Source organism: Anolis carolinensis, chromosome 5, assembly GCF_035594765.1.
Source record: "Anolis carolinensis isolate JA03-04 chromosome 5, rAnoCar3.1.pri, whole genome shotgun sequence".
Taxonomy (NCBI): Eukaryota; Metazoa; Chordata; class Lepidosauria; order Squamata; family Dactyloidae; genus Anolis; species Anolis carolinensis.
In genome coordinates this window covers 56127354-56146222 of record NC_085845.1, presented here as the reverse complement: position 1 = coordinate 56146222, position 18869 = coordinate 56127354, and the positions used below count along the sequence as shown (strand labels likewise).

The following is an 18869-nucleotide window of genomic DNA, read 5'->3' as shown; positions in this document are numbered from 1 at the left end:
TGGGAATCTCAGTTGGAATTGATGCAGTTTGACACTACTTTAACTGATAGCTAGGGCTTAATTCTATGGAATTCTATGGAATTATGAGAACTATATTTCAGCATTGTTTGGCAAAGAAGGCTAAAGCCTTGATAATATAACAAGACCAGTGATTCCATAGCATTAAGCCATGGCAGTTCAAGTGATGTCAAACTGCGTTAATTCTACAGTGTAGATGCACGTAAGTAAGGATGCCAGCTTTTTACATCACCTATTTTTTCTCTCCTCAGGAAAGATAGCTTTGTGTGAGCACATTAAATGTCTCCCTTTTTTTGCTGGGAAAATGAAGTCTTCTGGGTTGCTGTGAGTTTTCCAGGCTGTCTGGCCATGTTCCAGAAGCATTCTCTCCTGGCTTTTCACCCACATCTATGGCAGGCATCTGCAGAGGTTGTGAGGTCTGTTGGAAACTAGGCAAGGGAAGTTTATATATCTGTGGAATGTCCAGAGTGGGAAAAAGAACTTGTCTGTTTGATTCCTCCAGGCAGGGAGCAGCCAGCCTTTGAAGCTGCAAGGCCATCCAATGTTAATCAAGATGTGCAATTGCAACATTCATACTTGCCTCAAGCAGACAAGAGTTCTTTCTCCCACCTTGGACATTCCACATATTTATAAAACTCACTTGCCGAGTTTCCAACAGACCCGACAACCTCTGAGGATGCCTGCCATAGATGTGGACGAAACATCAGGAGAGAATGCTTCTGGAACATGACCAGACAGCCTGGAAAATTCAAAGCAACCCAGTGATTCCGGCCAGGAAAGCTTTCAACAATACAATGAAGTCTTATTTTCATATACAAAACACCAGTGAAGGGTGCTCCAAGGAGACTTGCCTACAATAAGCAGTCCTACTGTTGTCATCGCAATGGATTGATCATCTCATTGTCCAACTCAAACCATGCCATTCCACCAATGCAGGCAACATTGCATTCACAGACTATTAATCCCAAACTGGGCCAGTTTGAGTGGTGGGACCATTGTGGGTGATAAATGATAGCAGTCACAATGCTGCAGAAATGCTAGAAACCCAGCCAAATTGCTACTGGTCTCCATAAAGCTGATGTTTTATTGACTTTAAGCCACGGGTTTGAGTAGCTGACTAGCCTGGTTACTGTTACTTTGGCTACCATCATGCATGTTACTTTGTAATGTTCGCCCTTTCCTGAGAGTTCATCAAATTTCTTCTTCCTGTTCCAACAATATGCTGCAACTGCAGTATTACACGGATTCTCACTGAGATGATACTGAGTTGTGCTAGAAAGGAGTACAGGGAGTTCCCAAATTATGAACAAGGTTCTGGGTTGCTGTGATTTTTCCAGGCTGTGTGGCTATGCTCCAGAAGCATTATCTCGCCCACATCTATGGCAGGCATCCTCAGAAGTTGTGAGGTCTGCTGGAAACTAGGCAAGTGGGGTTTATCTATCTGTAGAATGTCCAGGGTGGGAGAAAGAACTTTTGTCTGTTTGAAGCATGTGTGAATGTTGCAATTGGCCACCTTGATTAGCATTGAAAAGTCTCACAGCTTCAAAGCCTGCCTGCTTCCTGCCTGGGGGAATTGTTTGTTGGGAGCTGTTAGCTGGCCCTGATAGTTTGTTTGGAATTCCCATTTTCTGAGTGTTGCTCTTTATTTACTGTGTTCCAAGTTCCACAGCAGTTCTCATTCTTACAAAGGAAGTGGAAATTAGTAATAAACTGTAGCATGTTATCTGACATTTCACAAATGAAATCCAGGGCACATGTAGAATCATAGAGCTGGAAGCAACCTTGTGGGCCATCCAACCCCCTGTCAAGAAACAAGGAAATCGCATTCAAAGCACCCCTGTAGTGAAAACTAATTTTTTAAATCATATAGCCCAGAGACAGAAGTATTTCCGTATTCGAAATTCTGTTCTCCACTTACTTGAGAAATTATGTTCTCAACTAGGTGAACCATTGCTTAAATGTCATAGAATGCATTACTGTTATAAACTGACAGCTGCCCTTTTAACAAAGTGTTTAAAAATAAGAATGATCTGGGATCCAGTCATGCATGATTATTATATATGGTAGCAAAATAGAATCAATGTTGGACAATTAGTTATCAAACTATAATCCACAAGGAACTCAAAACACATGGCTGTTTTTTTTTGGTGAAAGTAAAGAAATAAAACTTGGGATAACATGTCCCAAGCAATTCTTAATTGAAGTCTCAAGCTCAATTAAACTGATCCCCAGTTATTTCTCTATCATTCCATAATCAATGTTTGTTTAAACTTTCTAAAAGTATATCCAGGCAAGGTTTCAATATTTGCAAGAAGCATGCTCTTCATCTGTTTTCTTAATGTTTAAAGTAACTCCTTGTGCTATAAAAACAGAACTTTTTGTCTAATATAATACAATAAATTGCTCTTTCTTTGAGAACTTCCAAATTCAGCATGTGATACATTAATCTTTTGGCAAAATATACCTAGTTCCTCTAGCCCATATTTTAAAAAATAGACATAATTAAATCATTTAACTGTATTCAGCTGGCCAAACAGGTATTTTATTTATTACTGTTAATCATTAAGAACAAATGGTAGATATTAATAAGAAGACTCAAAGTTTAGGAAAAACAAATATGCAAAATTTTATTAAAGAAAACAGGTCAAACTGACAATAGTTTTGGTCATTTTTTAGACATACAGGAATTACATTGATTTTTATTTTGTACTTACAAACATGTTCACATACAGTACATAGTCTTTTATAGCAGCTAGAGTTACACAAGAAGAGTTTTCAATGCCATGCAAGTAAAACAGAGCTTCATACATTCATTATAAACCTGTGTTTAAATCCATGCCAAAAAGTTAAACCCAGGACAGAGTTAAGATAGATACATCAAAACATAACAAAGGAGATATTAGTACATAAGGATCACCAATACGTAAGTTAAAAACATTTTGGCATTAAATTGTCTGTGGCATTTATTAGTTTTAAAGCATTGGTCAATATCAAAATAAAATATACACTCTGTTTTACAACATAGTATAGACATACTTCAGAATACCATCCCCATTATAAATAGTATCATCAAGTTCCCAAAAAGTATAAAGGTACTTATACACACTTAAATATGCCCACAATAGTAATATAACCAGTGATGATTTAGAAAAGCAACCAAGGTCTCATGCCAGCTCATAGTATTAAGTCGGAATGCAATGTGTTGCTTTGAGTTTCAACAATACTAAGTTGGGTTTCAGTAATAAACTGAAATTCGGTCTCACCATACTGTCTGTATAGAATTATGTTTTCCTAAACAGTTCAATGTCTTTTTCAACAGAGGTCTTGAGATGGTGCTGCAACTGTCCGTGGCTTCATGTGAGTGGTTTGCTTTATGTTTTGCAGACAAAAGAGTTTACCTTAACTCTCAGTGAGGCAAGTCTGGTTGATGTAACCTTGGCAACTGCTTGTCACATTACATAGAATTCTTTACAGCTTGTTGACTTTGAACATGAGGACAGGAACATTGAAGACTACTACCTGTTTCTTCAACTATTACCCTCCCTGGCTGATTAAATCTGTCAAAGGGCTGCTGCCACGGTTAAAGTAAGGCAATGGTTTTTTACAGGATGCTGTCCCCACATGTTTAAAGGAAGCAGTAATAACCCTCTCTCACCCCTGATGCCATATTATTTAGTTATCTATGTTAAATCACTGGGAAAATTACTCAGAGCTTAGGAGTGACACCTGGTTCTATTGCTTTTTGTCACCTAAAACGCCAAGCAAGCCAATATCTTTGAACACTGGTTGGATCTGATAATGACTGAGGGTTGACAAGCTAAAATTAAGCCCTAACAAAACAGAAGTACTGTTGATCAGTAGAAAGGGTGCCTCAAGTGCTGGAATTAAATTTGGTTTGGAAGGGACTATGTTCCTTACAAAGGGTCATGTTTGTAGTCTGGGAGTATACCTTGATCATACACTGTCCTGGACCTAGAATAATCTTCATGTTCAGCCTCAATTGTAGCAGATCACATCTTTCAATATGTCTCAATGTGCAGCTACAAGCTGAGAAGTGCTTTGATGCTCAATTGCTTCAACACCACTTATTCAAGCTTGCTTCTAGTGCATAATCAAAGTGGAAAATATTTCTGCCAGTCACAATGGTTTATCAATAACAGTGACACCTAAAGAAAAAGGGAAGAGATAGGAGTAAACCTGAACTCTTACTTTCATTAAGAAAGTATACCCGTTTCATAATATTAATAAGCATTATTGCTTAGAGTACACCAAATACATCAAGTTTTTTATAGCAATCCTATCAGGTACAGTGAAATACCTTCATATTACAGAAAGCTGAAAAGGAATAGACTGAAGTCCATTCTACAACTATGAACTGATGGTTGAACATGGCAAATGCTAAGATAGCAACCTGAGAACTGAACAATACTGCTACATTCCAGCAAAATATGGGAACAGGCCATCTTAAATTATATAATAATTCCACCTCGATGGATTGTCACCTTGTCGTGAGGGGGCTGGTGTGTTCCAGTGAACCTGTGGATAAAGCCATCGGAGTCAATGGCTCCCAGGGGGTTCTCCCTGAACAGCAAGGCAACAGGGAAGGAAACAGACCAAGCAAAATCAAGTCCTCAACAGCAAAACAGGTGGGTGATAACATGATGTTACAATGGTGGTGAAGGCAGAAGAAAGCTGGAACAGATAGTCAGGTGAACTGTGACACTGAATGTGAACCTCATTCTGTGAAGACTGTGTGTTGATTGGTTGAGCACTGATCCCCACACATAAAAAAATTCACGCACAGTCATCTTCCAAGAAAAAACAAAACCAACAAAAGTCCCATGGCAATCAGTGAGTGGCGATGTGGGCTGGATTGTGAAATCTGGAAGCCCCTAGGCACAGACTGGCACATGAGCGGTGGATATGGATTCAGTCATTCTACCTCAAGGTTCAAGATAGTTGAGTAGTTTGGCAGCTGTATCCATGACTGAGCCACCCTATTTAGGAACCACTCTGCTCACCCCATATGGGGAGGGGTTTAGAAAAGGTGGTCTAAGCATAGTCTGTCTGTCTCATCCCTGACTGAACTGCCACGTCCAGAGGGGTCACTACTTTGTGGTAAAAAAAAAAAAAAGATCTTTGGAATGTGGAACATACAGACAGTGCTGAATAACACAGATAATGAATGCCCTGAACACAGGACTGCTATTATTGCAAGGGAGCTGAGATGCTTTAACATCGATATAGCAGTACTTCAAGAGACCCAGAGAGCAGGAGAGGGACAGCTGAAGGAAGAAAAAAGAGGCTGCACCTTCTTCTGGAAGGGACTGCCAAAACAAGAACGTAGAATACACCAAGTCAGCTTTGCTTTCAGAAATGACCTGGTGAAGCATCTGTCTAAAGCACCCATTGGCATCAACAAACAACTCTCAACCCTCTGAATTAATCTTGTCAAAAACTAGCAGGCAACTATCATTAGTGCCTATGCATCAACACTAAATGCTGATGAAGATATCAAGGAAAAATGTTTACTGTCAGCTGGACACCATCCTATCGGAGACACCTAAGGAGGACAAAATTATCCTCCTGGGTGATTTTAATGCAAGAGTTGGACAAGATTTCAACCTGTGGCCAGGAACTATAGGAAAAGATGAGGTTGGTGACAGCAACCCGAATGGCATTTCACCAAATTTGTGGAACACAACCTTGTCATCACCAACATGTTGTTCTGCCAGAAAAACAAGTTTAAGACATCATGGAAGCACCCTCGGTCAAAGCACAGGTTAATTTGATCCATGATGACCATCAAGATTGCTTCAAATGCAGACTCCAAGGAAGAAAGATAAGACATAAAATGAACACTCAAGCCCTTCAAGAGCCTTCTAAACAAACCCTTCTCCAAACAACACTCAAGTATCATCTACCCACAGAACATCCTGAAAATGTTGAGGAACATTGGAATAAACTGAAGACCTCTGTCATTGTAGCCTGTGAAGAAATCATTGGATACCGAACTAAGAAACATCAAGACTGGTTTGATAAAAATCATAACAAGATGCAACAATTAATTGATAAGAAAAAGAAAACCTTAGCAGCTGTACTGCTAAGAAAAATATCTATGCTAGTGCAAAAGCTGAGGTCCAAAGAAGGACCAGAGAACTCAAAAACATCTGGTGGACAAAAAAGCTCAAGAAATCCAGCACTTTGCAGATGTCCATGATGCATAGGGATTCTTTAAATCTACAAAGGTCATCTATGGTCCAACAAATCATGGCATACACCTTCCACATTCATAAGATTGAACCAAACTTCTGAAGGATAAAAAACAACTGCACTACATTGGAAAGAGTATTATCATAACCTCCTTAACTGCAGCTCCAACGTGGCCAAAAAGGTTCTCAAGCAAATCCTGCAACAACATACCAAGGATGATCTTGCAGCACAGCCTAGTTTGGAAGAAGTCAGAAAAGCCATCAGCCAATTAAAAAAATAGCAAAGCCAGCGGAGTGGATGGGATCCCTGTTGAAATCTTGAAAGAGGGTGGAACTGAGCTGACACAACTCCTCCACCAGCTCACTGAAAGTGTGGGCGACTGAGTAAATACCAGCAGACTTCAAGGTCGCCTCACAACCCTTATAAAAAAAGGGGGGGGGGGGACAGATTGTGGAAACTATTGAGGTATCTCTCTTTCAACCTCCAATGGGAAAATCCTCGCAAGAATTCTTTTGAACCGCCTTCTACCTATTTCAGAAGACATCTTCCCAGAATCCCAGAATGACTTCTGCCCCTCCAAGGGAACAGTGGATATAATCTTCACTGCACAACAGCTGCAAGAAAAATGCAGGAGGGAAAAATCAAACTCCCAGTGAATCGCAATTCTCTCTGGACAATCCTCCTAAAAACCGGATGCGCTGATAAATATGTGAAAATCTTGTGGCTCCCCCATGATGACAACAGTCTTGGACTCCCAAAGTGACCCATTGAATGTGGAATCAGATGTCAAACAACCTTATTTTCCATATCCATAGCTATTGATTACTGCACCTTGTTGATGGGAAACTTCCTACCAGTGTGGAAATCACCTATTGGACAGGTGGCAAGCTATTCAACCTCAGCATACTGAAAGCCAAAACCAAGGTCGCAACAACATCTGTTATAGAACATCAATATGCTGATGATAATGTAGTCTGTGCTCATTCAGAGGAAGACCTACAAGCCACTTTAAACACTTTAGAGAGGCATACAAAAAGTTTGGCCTCTCACTGAACATCAAGTAAACCAAAGTGCTCAATCAGCAGGCACCAACCAATCCCTCTGCAATGCCAGAAATACAGCTGAATGGTGTAATACTAAAAAATGTTGACCATTTCTGCTACTTTGGCAGCCACCTCTCCACAAAAGTCAACACTGACACTGAAATACAACACTATCTGAACTCTGCAAGTGCAGCATTTTCTCGAATGAAGCAGAGTGTTTGAGGATTGGGACATTCGTAGGGATACCAAGATGCTTGTTTATAATGCTATTGTCCTTCCAACCCTGTTTTACACCTATGAAACATGGACCATCTACAGATGTCACACCCAACTTCTGGAACAATTCCATCAACTTCGCTTTTGAAAAATCCTGCAAATTTTTGGGAAGACAAGCAAACAAATGTCAGCATTCTGGAAGAAGCAAAGACCACCAGCACTGAAGCAATGCTCCTCCGCCATCAACTTTGCTGGACTGGCCACATTGTCCGAATGCCCGATCACTGTCTTCCAAAGCAGTTACTCTACTCTCAACTCAAGAACGGAAAACGGAATGCTGGTGGACAGGAAGAGATTTAAACATGGGCTTAAAGCTAACTTTAAAAACTGTGGCATAGACACAGAGAACTGGGAAGTCTTGTTCCTCTAGTGTTCTAACTGGAGTTCAGCTGTGACTAACAGTGCTGTGGAATTTGAAGAGGCACGAATGGAGGGCGAAAGAGGGAAACATGTCAAGAGGAAGGCAAATCAAGCCAACCCTTGTCGTGATTGCTTTTCATCTGGAAATCAATGTCTTTACTGCGAAATAACAGAGATCAAGGTCTCTACAGTCATCTACAGACCCACTACCAAGACCCTACAGTTGGACGGCAAACATACTTGGCCACAAGTAATAACCAGTGATGATGACATAATCATTGGCTCATTTTTCTGTCTTTTAGGCTAGACTTGATTGCAATAATTACTTTGGGACTGTTGCACAAAATGCTAAACTTATTTCTAACAGGGTTATTTACTATTTCTCTTTTAGAAATAACATAATTAACCTCTGCATAACACTTTTCTGATCCACTGAGGAGATTCCACAATAAATATAAGTCAAAATGGAAGATTATGTCATTAACATATTTCATATTTGATCTTTTTCATACTGAGTATAGACACTGTGCTTAACTCCATTTTCCACTCTATCTATCCCATAAACCTTTGTAGGGCTATTCACATGTTTAATTAAGAGTATAATTACGTCAGCTTTCCCTTTATAAGAGTCAGAAAAAAAGTTAGTTCTTACAAATGTGTTTACCATTACCTGCATAGCTTCTGCCTGTACTCATACAGGATGATACAACTGTCCACTTATCTGTTGTTGGGTTATAATATTCCACTGTTGCCAAGTTACAGGAACCATCATCTCCTCCAACTACATATAAGAGTCCATTCACAGCACAAACGCCTAATACAAAACAGAAATATAGTGTTATTGCTTGTTTTCTTAGCTGGCCAGGCAACATTTATTGCCAGTGGACTGCCAGAAATAGGAGATATTTACTGGGTTATTGGCTTATGACTCAGTAAATGCAGTGTTACTCATCTGCTGGGAGGAAAATGCACGTATTTACATGAGAATTGGATGTGGGCTATTGCTTTTTCAGCATTCAAAGCTGCAGCTTTCCGATAATCCCCACTGCTGCTTGGTTAACATTCAGTTGAAAATAGAATGGGAATTGTGAGTGTAAAGGTCAAGCTAAACTCAGTATTCAGATCCCATACCTGCTCAGGTACAGAAATATGACAAGGGGGAGTTATCAGATGATGCCCTTCACTGAGCATTATATCAAAGGTTGCTTGTTAACTGTAATATTTACCTGCATTTCTCCTACACATGTTCATATTTGCGACCTTTTTCCATGTATTGGTGGTAGGATCATACATTTCAACGCTTTTTCTAACTAAAGGGCCGTCGTGACCCCCTACAGCATACAGTAAGTTGTTTAAGACACCAACACCTACAAAGGTAACATGCAAAATCATTAACACTAATTAAAAAAAATTAAATATTCACTGTTAAAATCATATAATGGTTGGTAAATCCTGATAAGTTGTGAAGTGGAATAGGAAGTAAGTCTTATGAAATCTCTGAAAAGTAGTGTAATTTTTAAAAATCCTCTCACTGGAGATGGGTTAATGAAGTTCACAGTACAGTGTTCCCTCACTTATCGCAAGGGTTACGTTCCAGGACCACCCGCAATAAGTGGAAATCCGTGAAGTAGGGATGCTATATTTATTTTAATACTTATACATATTTTGGTAGTTACACACTATTTTAAGTCTTTATCAACCAATTGTGTGTTGATAAATCGCCTCCTTCTCCTCCCATTGCCGCGTGGGCTCCTTTTCTCTCCCTCTGGCTTCTTCCTCCCTTCCTTAGGCTGTAAATTGTAATTTTTTAATGATTTATAATAGTCTTTTAGAGTTAATTGAAAAACTACGAAACTGCAAATCCGTGAAAAGCGAACTGCGAAGTAGTGAGGGAACACTGTATTCAGCTTGTTAAAGGCCAACTAATGAGTTAGATGGCTGAGGTTTTGAATCAGTGAGTTCCTGGTTTCAAGTTGACTCATAGCCATTACTTAATGGAAGACTAAAAATTGACACAGCTTCCTACATTTTACAAGACACTCGCACTATGAGATATTATAACAGTTTACATAAACTTTAAAAAGTCTACCATTCTGCCAGAACTAATCCCATACTTTATATATATATATTATGTACCCTGAGGTCTGCTTCAGAAACTCCACATATGACAGCAGCAGAACTTTAACTTGAATATCCATTCACCTGCCTTTTCTTACTCCCTAGAAAATAATAAGATTCTGCAGTGAATTCAAGCTTGATCTGAATCAGAAGTATCACATGTTCAAGTACATGTAATTAATTCCTGTATATGAGTGGATATTATCAAACAAAAGTTCTGTCTTGCCCAACTCACTGCATGTCTATTTTCAAGAAGTGGAATAATATGGGTCAGATTACTTTGGTGTGATTGATACAGCAGGTAAATATCAAACCACCAAGATGTGAACAATGACTGCATCTATATTTTTTCATGAAATTGTTCCAAAATAGTTCTCATTTGCTTACTCACCTGCTCCACTACGACTAGTGCCCATTTCTGCAACATAAGTCCATTCATTTGTATTACAGTTATAGCATTCCACTGTACTAAGGCACTGGCGTGATGCACCATCGTAGCCACCAACAGCATACAACATACCTAAAAAATGAGCAAAATATCTATGTACCAAACAGATAGGAAGATTGTCAGAATATCCGTTGTCTGTAAACTGCAAGGAGGCTTAAAGTCTTGAAGTGTTTTTACTTCCTGGAATAAAATGTCTTCTATTCCCTCTAGATGCCCTGGCCCTTCAGATGTTTTCTTGGACTGCATCTCACATCATCCATCACTGCTGGCTATGGGAGGTATAACTTTACAATTGGAGGGCCACAAACTTCCCCTTCCTCCATTCAAGGATAACAAACAATAAGTGTCCACAGTTTTTAATAGGTGGAAAGCAATTTAAATAGATTTCCTCTTTTCAATATAAATTAAATTGTTATTATTCTGTTATAATTTCAATTGAAATCTTCATTTTGTTTTTCTACTATGCTATATGGTGTAATATCCCATATAAGCAAAGTATTTTTCAGGGGCATCTGCCATGTTAACAAATAGTTATGCAAAAACGTGACCATTGAGATGTTGGACTACAACTCCCAGCATCTTTCTCCACTGGCTAGGATACTCCCAGCTGGTGGGAACTGAAGTTCAACTATATCTGGAAGATGAACCGTTCCTATTTTCACTGTACACCAGTATGTCAACTTTACAGTAATAGCATTTACTTGTTTTAAGAAATGGAAGGGGAATTTTTGAAAATCTGATGGCTGAGAAAGTCACAAACTATATGAGAGATTGCTTGTTCCATTCTATGACTAATCTGTATATTTGATAGACTCAACATTTTAAAGGTTGTTGAATACAAGCTAGTTAGCCTTCATTAACAAATACCCGAAAGGCACCAGATTTAGACCAATCTTGGAGGCCAATTAAGAAAAGCCCTGGTTAGTACCTGGATGGGAAATCACAAACAAATACCAGGTGCTCTAGCCTATATTTCAGAGGAAGGAATTGGAAAAATCACCTCTGACTAACCTGATGAATTTCATTAGGTCACCATACATCAACCCATGCAGACACACATATACACACACCCCTTTACAAGGTGGAATATACAAATTAAATTATTGGCCGTAATACTATTGTTTGTAACTAATATAATCCCAGTAAATCAATGTAATTCATGTAAATATGAGTAAATATGAAGCAGTCTATTCCAGCTGGGATTAATACTTAGTTTTAAGTTATTTTTTCAAAATAGTAGACATTACTTACTTATTCTTTAAATATTTAATCAATTCAAAGAAGCATTTAGTAGCCTGAGAAATCATTTAGGAAGAGGTACTATTTAGATAATAGATTCCACCTAAACATTAGGAAAAGCTTCCTGATGATAAGAGCCATTCAAAATTGGAATATGCTACTTTGACATGTGGCGGAGACGCCTTCTTTGGAAGTTTTAAAGTAGAGGCTGGATGGCCATCTGTTAGGAGTGCATGGCCGGAGGTTGGACTGGATGGGTGTTGTGGTCCCTTCCAATTCTATGATTCTCTTATTCTATTCCTTGTCATAAACCAGTGGTTCTCAACCTGTGGGTCCCCAGGTATTTTGGTCTACAACTCCCAGAAATCCCAGCCAGTTTACCAGCTGTTAGGATTTTTATGAGTTGAAGGCCAAAACATTTGGAGACCCACAGATTGAGGACCACTTTCATAAGCAAAATCTAATGTAAACAAGAGATTGATAAAGAACCCAGCAGAGGGCACTGTTGGGTCTGATACTGCATCTGTAGGCAGAATTCTTCTCTGCATTCACCTTAGTTGCAAAGACTATTTTCTATTAATGCCATTAAATTAAACTTAGGCTGGGAAAAACATGTCATATAGACAGCAAATCCAACTTAGTCCATAGAGACTGTACCTCCAACTACACCTACGCCAACACTACTTCTCCTTGTGTTCATTGGACTCACATGAAACCATTCATTAGTCTTCATATTATAGGCCTCTACTGAGGATAATCCTGTAATAAAGCAGAATAGAAAGCTAGAAGATATACAAATATTATTCAGTCTTACTCTTCCATGAATAATGAATGGGAATTATAAAATATTCTCATGCATGGAAGGAAGAAATGTTATTTAAGTACTGACAGAGGTAGCAGTAACATTAGATAGCAGGTCTAAGTGGAAATATTGTGTACACAAACATATAAAAGAAACAACCCAGAACGTATTTGGTACATAATATAGAAAAAGGAATTTTCCTTCTATTTTTATCAGTTTTATACTTATTTATGCAATGCTTTTTTTAAAAAATATAGTTTTTATTGATTTTGCAGTTATAGTTTACAGTGAGAATGTGTGAGCCATACATTCCAAAAGAAAAAAGGTGAGAGAAATAGAGTGAAAGGAAAGAGACAGTGGGGGGGGGGGGGGGGGGAGGAAAGAGAATCACAGACCAAAGCAAAAAAAGGGAAAAAACACCAAACATATTCTTGGCTAGAGGGGGGAAGTAATGATAAAAATAAAAAAAGGAAAGGACAAAACAAAAGGACAGAACAAAAACAGATATAATAATAAAATCCAAAAGAGTGACTTCCATCTCTTCCACTGCTACTTTAAGAAGTATGTTTTTTACTTCTTTTCTATTCTTTTACTTTCCTTCTCTCTATTTGGTGACCATTTATGCAATGCTTTTGACACAAAATAAATAAACAAAATCATATAGAAATGGTTCTCTACCTTTTGTTGTTGATTTATCCTTTTAAAAATGCAGGGCAGAGAAGGAAATTCAGTTCAAAAAGAAGTAGAAAAAAGATATTTTACAACAATGCATGGATCTTTTATGACGTGGATTTGAGCCAGTGATCAAATTTCTGTGGGTTACCTATTTTATTTAGTGCAATCTTCCTTTACCAAAAGTTGCCTTTCTCTTGTGTTTCAAGGTAACAGGACAACAAGGAATATGGCTGCAGAAAATCTACAAAATCGAAAAGATCTCCTCAAAGAAAAAAACACTCAGTACAGGATTAAGGAAATAACATATACCTGTGCTTCCATCAAATCCTCCGACAGCATACAGAAGTCCATTCAATACAGCAGCCCCCAAAGTGCTTCTTCTGTCTTGCATATTTGCAACACTTGACCACTTGTTCTTCACAGGATCAAAAGAATCAACTGTACGGACCCTCAAGGACCCATTGAATCCACCAACAGCAAAGACAAGGCCACTCATGTATACCACTCCTGAAAAAGAGAATGCTCTATCTCATTGCTTATATTTAAGTTTTTAGTCCCTGCAAAGGACATTTTTAAATGTTATAACCCTGGTGATATGTGCTCATGCAATGTATGAAGTCATGGAGCTACCTGCTCTGCATCTTCTGGAAGGCAACTCAAGGACTTGGTGCCAACGTTCTTCTTTAAAGTCGTAACATTCTACACTGCGGATAGCCTTTGGTGCTTGTCCTCCAACCACCACCATCAGCTTCAAAGGAAGGAACAACAAATAATTCACCCAAATGCTTGTTTGAATTGATGACAACAACAAATGAGAAGTTATGCTCTCTTAAAAGAGCAACCAACATGACTAAGAATCATAGGGGAGCTGCCATTATATCTCTCAGGAATGCCGTGTCTGTTATCACAATGTGTGAGGAGCTTAAATCAGACTGAAATGCTCGGCTCCAGGCGTGAGCATGTGGAAATCATGACAGTTGCCCTGCCACATCACAAAAGGGTACAGGTGGCACAAAACCTTCTTGCTATAGTTCATCTATAGTTGAAGTACAATAAAGCTGTCAAACTCATTTTCAAAGGGCCACATCAGCTTTATTACCGCCTTTAAAGGGCCATTTGTGATTGTAAGATTGTATAAATATAACTATGTTGCTCTGGCATTGAAAGCCTTGTGAGCCACATAAAATGACATGGCAGGCCAGATTTGGCCCACAGGTCTTATGTTTGACATGTGTACTATAGATTCGTAAAGGTTTTCCCCTGACAATAAGTCCAGTCATGTCTGACTCTGGGAGTTGGTGCTCATCTCCATGTTTAAACCGAAGAGCCAGCTTTGTCCGTAGACACCTCCAAGGTCATATGGCCGGCATGACTGCATGGAGCGCCGTTACCTTCCTGCCAGAGCGGTACCTATTGATCTACTCACATTTGCATGTTTTTGAACTGCTAGGTTGGCAGAAGCTGGGGCTAACAGCGTGTGCTCACTCCGCTCCCGGATTCGAACCTGCGACCTTTTGGTCTGCAAGTTCAGCAGCTCAGCTCTTTAATACACTGTGCCACTGGGGGCCTGCACATGTGTACTCTAGAGGAATTAAATTTGCTCTACAGTGTCCTGTAAACCTGAGCCATCCTTTCCCTATGAGACTTTTTTGGAAGCAGTCCCATCATCACCAATGGTTCATAAAGAACTAAAGATGTCCTCCCACTTCTATACAACAATTATCTCAGCTTGCTATTATCTAGTATTTCATGAGCCCAAACCAGGGTTTTCCAAACTGTGTGTCACAACACATTAGTGTGTCACCTGCAGTATGTAGGTGTGTCACATGAACGTAATGAGAAATAAGCAATACATCATTTATTTTTTAAAATATAACAAGGTTTTCACGAGATACGTTGTGTCCCCACACATTTTGTCATTACATTTTATGCATGTGTCCATATTTTTTATATGGGGTTGGCTTAACTTCTGATTTGCTAGAAAACTGAATTACTGTGTCATAAAATGATGCCTCTCAAAAAAGTGTGCTAGCAACATGAAATGTTTGGAAAGCTCTGGCTTAGACTAATGAAATCATTATATTAATGATCCTAAATATTTTACAGCATTTGGCAAATCGAGATTTCATTGAACGTGTCTAATTGGGACTAACAACTGGGATTTATGTAGCTCTCCAGATATTGAGAAACCACTAATGCCAGCATTCTCCATCCACTGGATTTGATGGCAAAGGCTGTTCGGAGTTGTAGTCCGACAACATCTGGAACGCTACACTTCTGATCTAGATGATACAGAACACTGTCATGTTATTAGAAGAGTTCCTGTGAAATGATTCCGCATACCCTCCATGTGTCACACATGTGAAATCAAATGCATCTGTATTATTTAACTAAAAGGTCAAGGCCCATTATATGGCCATCTGATGATCGCCTGATGCCACCTTAAGTACCTTGTTGGAAGAAAGATGGGAATACAATTAAAATAAAAGAAAATTTAGTCCACATAACTCTGATGAAGAATTTTAAATTAGAAAAGCCAGAAATAACTGGGAAGCTATTCTAATTTGTATACAATAGTAACCATGGAACCCATATCAGTGATTTCACTTATCTGCAACTGAGGAAAAATGATCTCTTTGGGAATTTACTAGGTCCTATAGGAAATTCTATGATATACTTTTCCTTGAAGTTACTATAGGGTTGGGCTGGAGAAGCTAGCAAATTCCTAGAGAGGATACCCCCTCTAGGAATCTTTAGGTCCTCCAATTCAGTAATGGTATGCTGGGCCCAGTGATGTGATTCAATGGTATTTGATCATATCCACTGCTTCACATAACCTTGGTCCAACTGGGAACATATCTCCATAAGATAGTCTTACTGTATCTAAATTAACTTATATTATAAAGCAATCTCTGTGCCATAACATAACAATTACCCCCTCTCTGATTTAATGATTTTATGGTATACTGTTATGACATGATAGAACTGGCCATTAAAAAAATTCGAAAGATCATGTGTTCAATATGTTTTAGCTTTTCCTTGCAAAATGCAGTGCAATGCAACACAAAAGGGAAGCATGGAAGCCAACTGTGACACTTACTTTTGGAAGGCAGGCTGGTGTTCTCAGTCTTGTTCGTGGGGTTTTTATTAGCACTCTTTGCTCAAGTGGCAGCAAATGATACTTCATCGCTTCAATGAGATAATCCTTACATGCACTGCTGTTTTTGACAAGTGCCTCCTCTTCAACTCTCTGTGCATTGAACATATTGACACAGTCTCAACAAATGCTGCTACACAAGTGCATATTCACTAATCTAATTTGGTAGAATGTGCAGTTCTCATTTCATTAGTAGTCTTATGCCAGAACTCTTGGCTTTGAATCCCATTTTGGGAGATACAAACGCAATAAATAAATAAATTTGTTCGGCTACAGTATTTGAACACGTTTTCCAAACAATTAAAACAAAGCTCAAAATAGTTGCTGGCAATATAGAGCAAAGAGTACAAAAACCACGCCTGTGCAAAAATGTAATGCAAACAATTAGCTACATCGATTTTACTTTGAGAACTATTCCCTGGAATTTTTTCCTGTTACGAAGAATACACATTTCACTAACACAAGTATTTTTTTATACTTTCTTTGGGTAATACCAGAATAATGTATTAGAATCCAAGAAATTAAAAAAGAAAAAACTGGAAGAAAGTAAAATGCTTTTTAAAGAGAACAGTATTTTTAAAATATAGTATATGAAGATATGTATGTAGCAAATACAAATCTTTTCAATAGAAAGGGGAGACATATACACACAGTATCACACAATGAATCAAAGTATTTATTCTAGTATACTACTGACAGCAGTCTAACCAGAATCACTTGCGATGGGAACTTTACTAGTTATATTGATTTACTCACTCATCCCTTTATTCCATCCATCAGAAAGTGCAATAGAAAAAAGTAGATCATATCTTTGATAATGTGTGGTGTTTCTACCATAGCAATAAGTCTGTGAAATAAAAACTGCACATGGATGCTAAGGGGACATTGGAGGCTGTGCACTTTCTCAAATGGAGTAATTAATTAGACAAGCCCCAACACTGGCCACCTTTCGTAAGGACCTGAAAACCTGGTTGTTTCAGCTTGCTTTTGACAACGCCTAGTCCCTACTGACAAATGTCCAGTCCCTAGGTTCAACAAGAATATGCTGCTATCTTCATTTTATTCAATACCTGGCCCTATCTATGCTGCTCACACTACCCCATGCCTTACCTGGCCCTTATATATCCTGATCACGGCTGTTTGACATTCTTATATTTTATTGAATTTGTGTTTAACCATTTTGTTATTTTTATTGTTTTTATTTTACCCTATGTTTTTACTTTAATGGATTGTTTGTATTTGTATCTATGAGCATTGTCCTATACAGTATGTAAGCCGCGCCAAGTCCTGTTTGAGAGATGGTGGCAGGGTATAAGAATAAAGTTGTATATTATTATTATTATTATTATTATTATTATTATTATTATTATTATTATTATTATTATTATTATTTTATTATGACACAGCAAACAAGATAGATATGCTGGATTTCATATCACAAAATCACAAGTTGAACACTTCCCAAGTGTCTAGGACTGTGTGATGTATTTTCGGATGATGCGTGCAGATCCCAGTAGGGTGGCCTTTTGCAGTTAGCAGATTGTGATTTTGTCAATGTCTATTGTTTCCAAATGCCGGCTGAGATCTTTTGGCACGGCACCGAATGTGCCCATCACCACCGGGACCACCTGCACTGGTTTCTGCCAGAGTCTTTGAAGTTCAATCTTGAGGTCCTGATAGCGGCTGAGTTTTTCCTGTTGTTTTTCGTCAATGCGACTGTCACCTGGGATGGCGACATCAATGATCCAAACCTTTTTCTTTTCCACAATTGTGATGTCTGGTGTGTTGTGTTCCAGAACTTTGTCAGTCTGGATTCGGAAGTCCCACAGTATCTTTGCGTGCTCATTTTCCAATATTTTTGCAGGTTTGTGATCCCACCAGTTCTTTGCTGCTGGGAGGTGGTACTTGAGGCATAAGTTCCAATGAATCATTTGGGTCACATAGTTGTGCCTCTGTTTGTAGTCTGTGCGATTTTCTTACAGCAGCTGAGGATATGATCAATGGTTTTGTCGGTTTCCTTGCACAGTCTGCATTTGGGTCATCAGCTGATTTTTCGATCTTGGCCTTAATTGCGTTTGTTCTGATGGCTTGCTCCTGGGGCTGCAAGGATCAGGCCTTCTGTCTCCTTCTTCAGGGTCCCATTCGTGAGCCAGAGCCAGGTCTTCTCCTTATCAGCTTTTCCTTCAATTTTGTCAAGGAACTTTCCATGCAATGTTTTGTTGTGCCAGCTGTCAGCTCTAGTTTGTAGTGTGGCTTTCTTGTACTGGTTTTTTGTCTGCTGTGCTTTGAGGAGTTTCTGATTTTTGACTTCAATCAAAGCAGGTTTTTCACTTTGCTTTACATATTCTGCCAGGGCATGTTCTTCTTCTTTGACTGCTTGTTTTACTTGTAAGAGTCCTCCGCCCCCTGATCTTCTAGGCAGATATAGCCGGTCAACATCACTGCGAGGGTGCAGTGAGTGATGAATGGTCATGAGTTTTCTTGTTTTTCTGTCCAAATTGTCCAGTTCCGCCTGTGTCC

At 38.8% G+C, this 18869-nt stretch overlaps 1 protein-coding gene and 1 long non-coding RNA gene across 3 annotated transcripts in view; one reads left to right on the top strand and one right to left on the bottom strand.

The window, feature by feature from the left end:
• Positions 1 to 2619: 2619 nt before the first annotated feature.
• Positions 2620 to 18869, bottom strand: part of klhl2 (kelch like family member 2) — a 55171-nt gene continuing 38921 nt past the window's right edge. For both annotated transcript variants that reach the window (XM_008118126.3, XM_008118127.3), the window contains 8 exons: positions 16293 to 16442; positions 13823 to 13940; positions 13502 to 13699; positions 12373 to 12474; positions 10420 to 10548; positions 9137 to 9277; positions 8581 to 8724; positions 2620 to 4184 (listed from right to left, as the gene is read on the bottom strand). In XM_008118126.3, coding sequence (XP_008116333.2) covers positions 4156 to 4184; positions 8581 to 8724; positions 9137 to 9277; positions 10420 to 10548; positions 12373 to 12474; positions 13502 to 13699; positions 13823 to 13940; positions 16293 to 16442 — 1011 coding nt within the window. In that variant the 3' untranslated portion in view covers positions 2620 to 4155. The remainder of the gene's footprint in view (positions 4185 to 8580; positions 8725 to 9136; positions 9278 to 10419; positions 10549 to 12372; positions 12475 to 13501; positions 13700 to 13822; positions 13941 to 16292; positions 16443 to 18869) is intronic.
• LOC134299209 (uncharacterized) lies at positions 10548 to 14353 on the top strand. The gene is made up of 2 exons (XR_010006378.1): positions 10548 to 10754; positions 13399 to 14353. It is a non-coding gene; the product is annotated as an uncharacterized LOC134299209 (long non-coding RNA).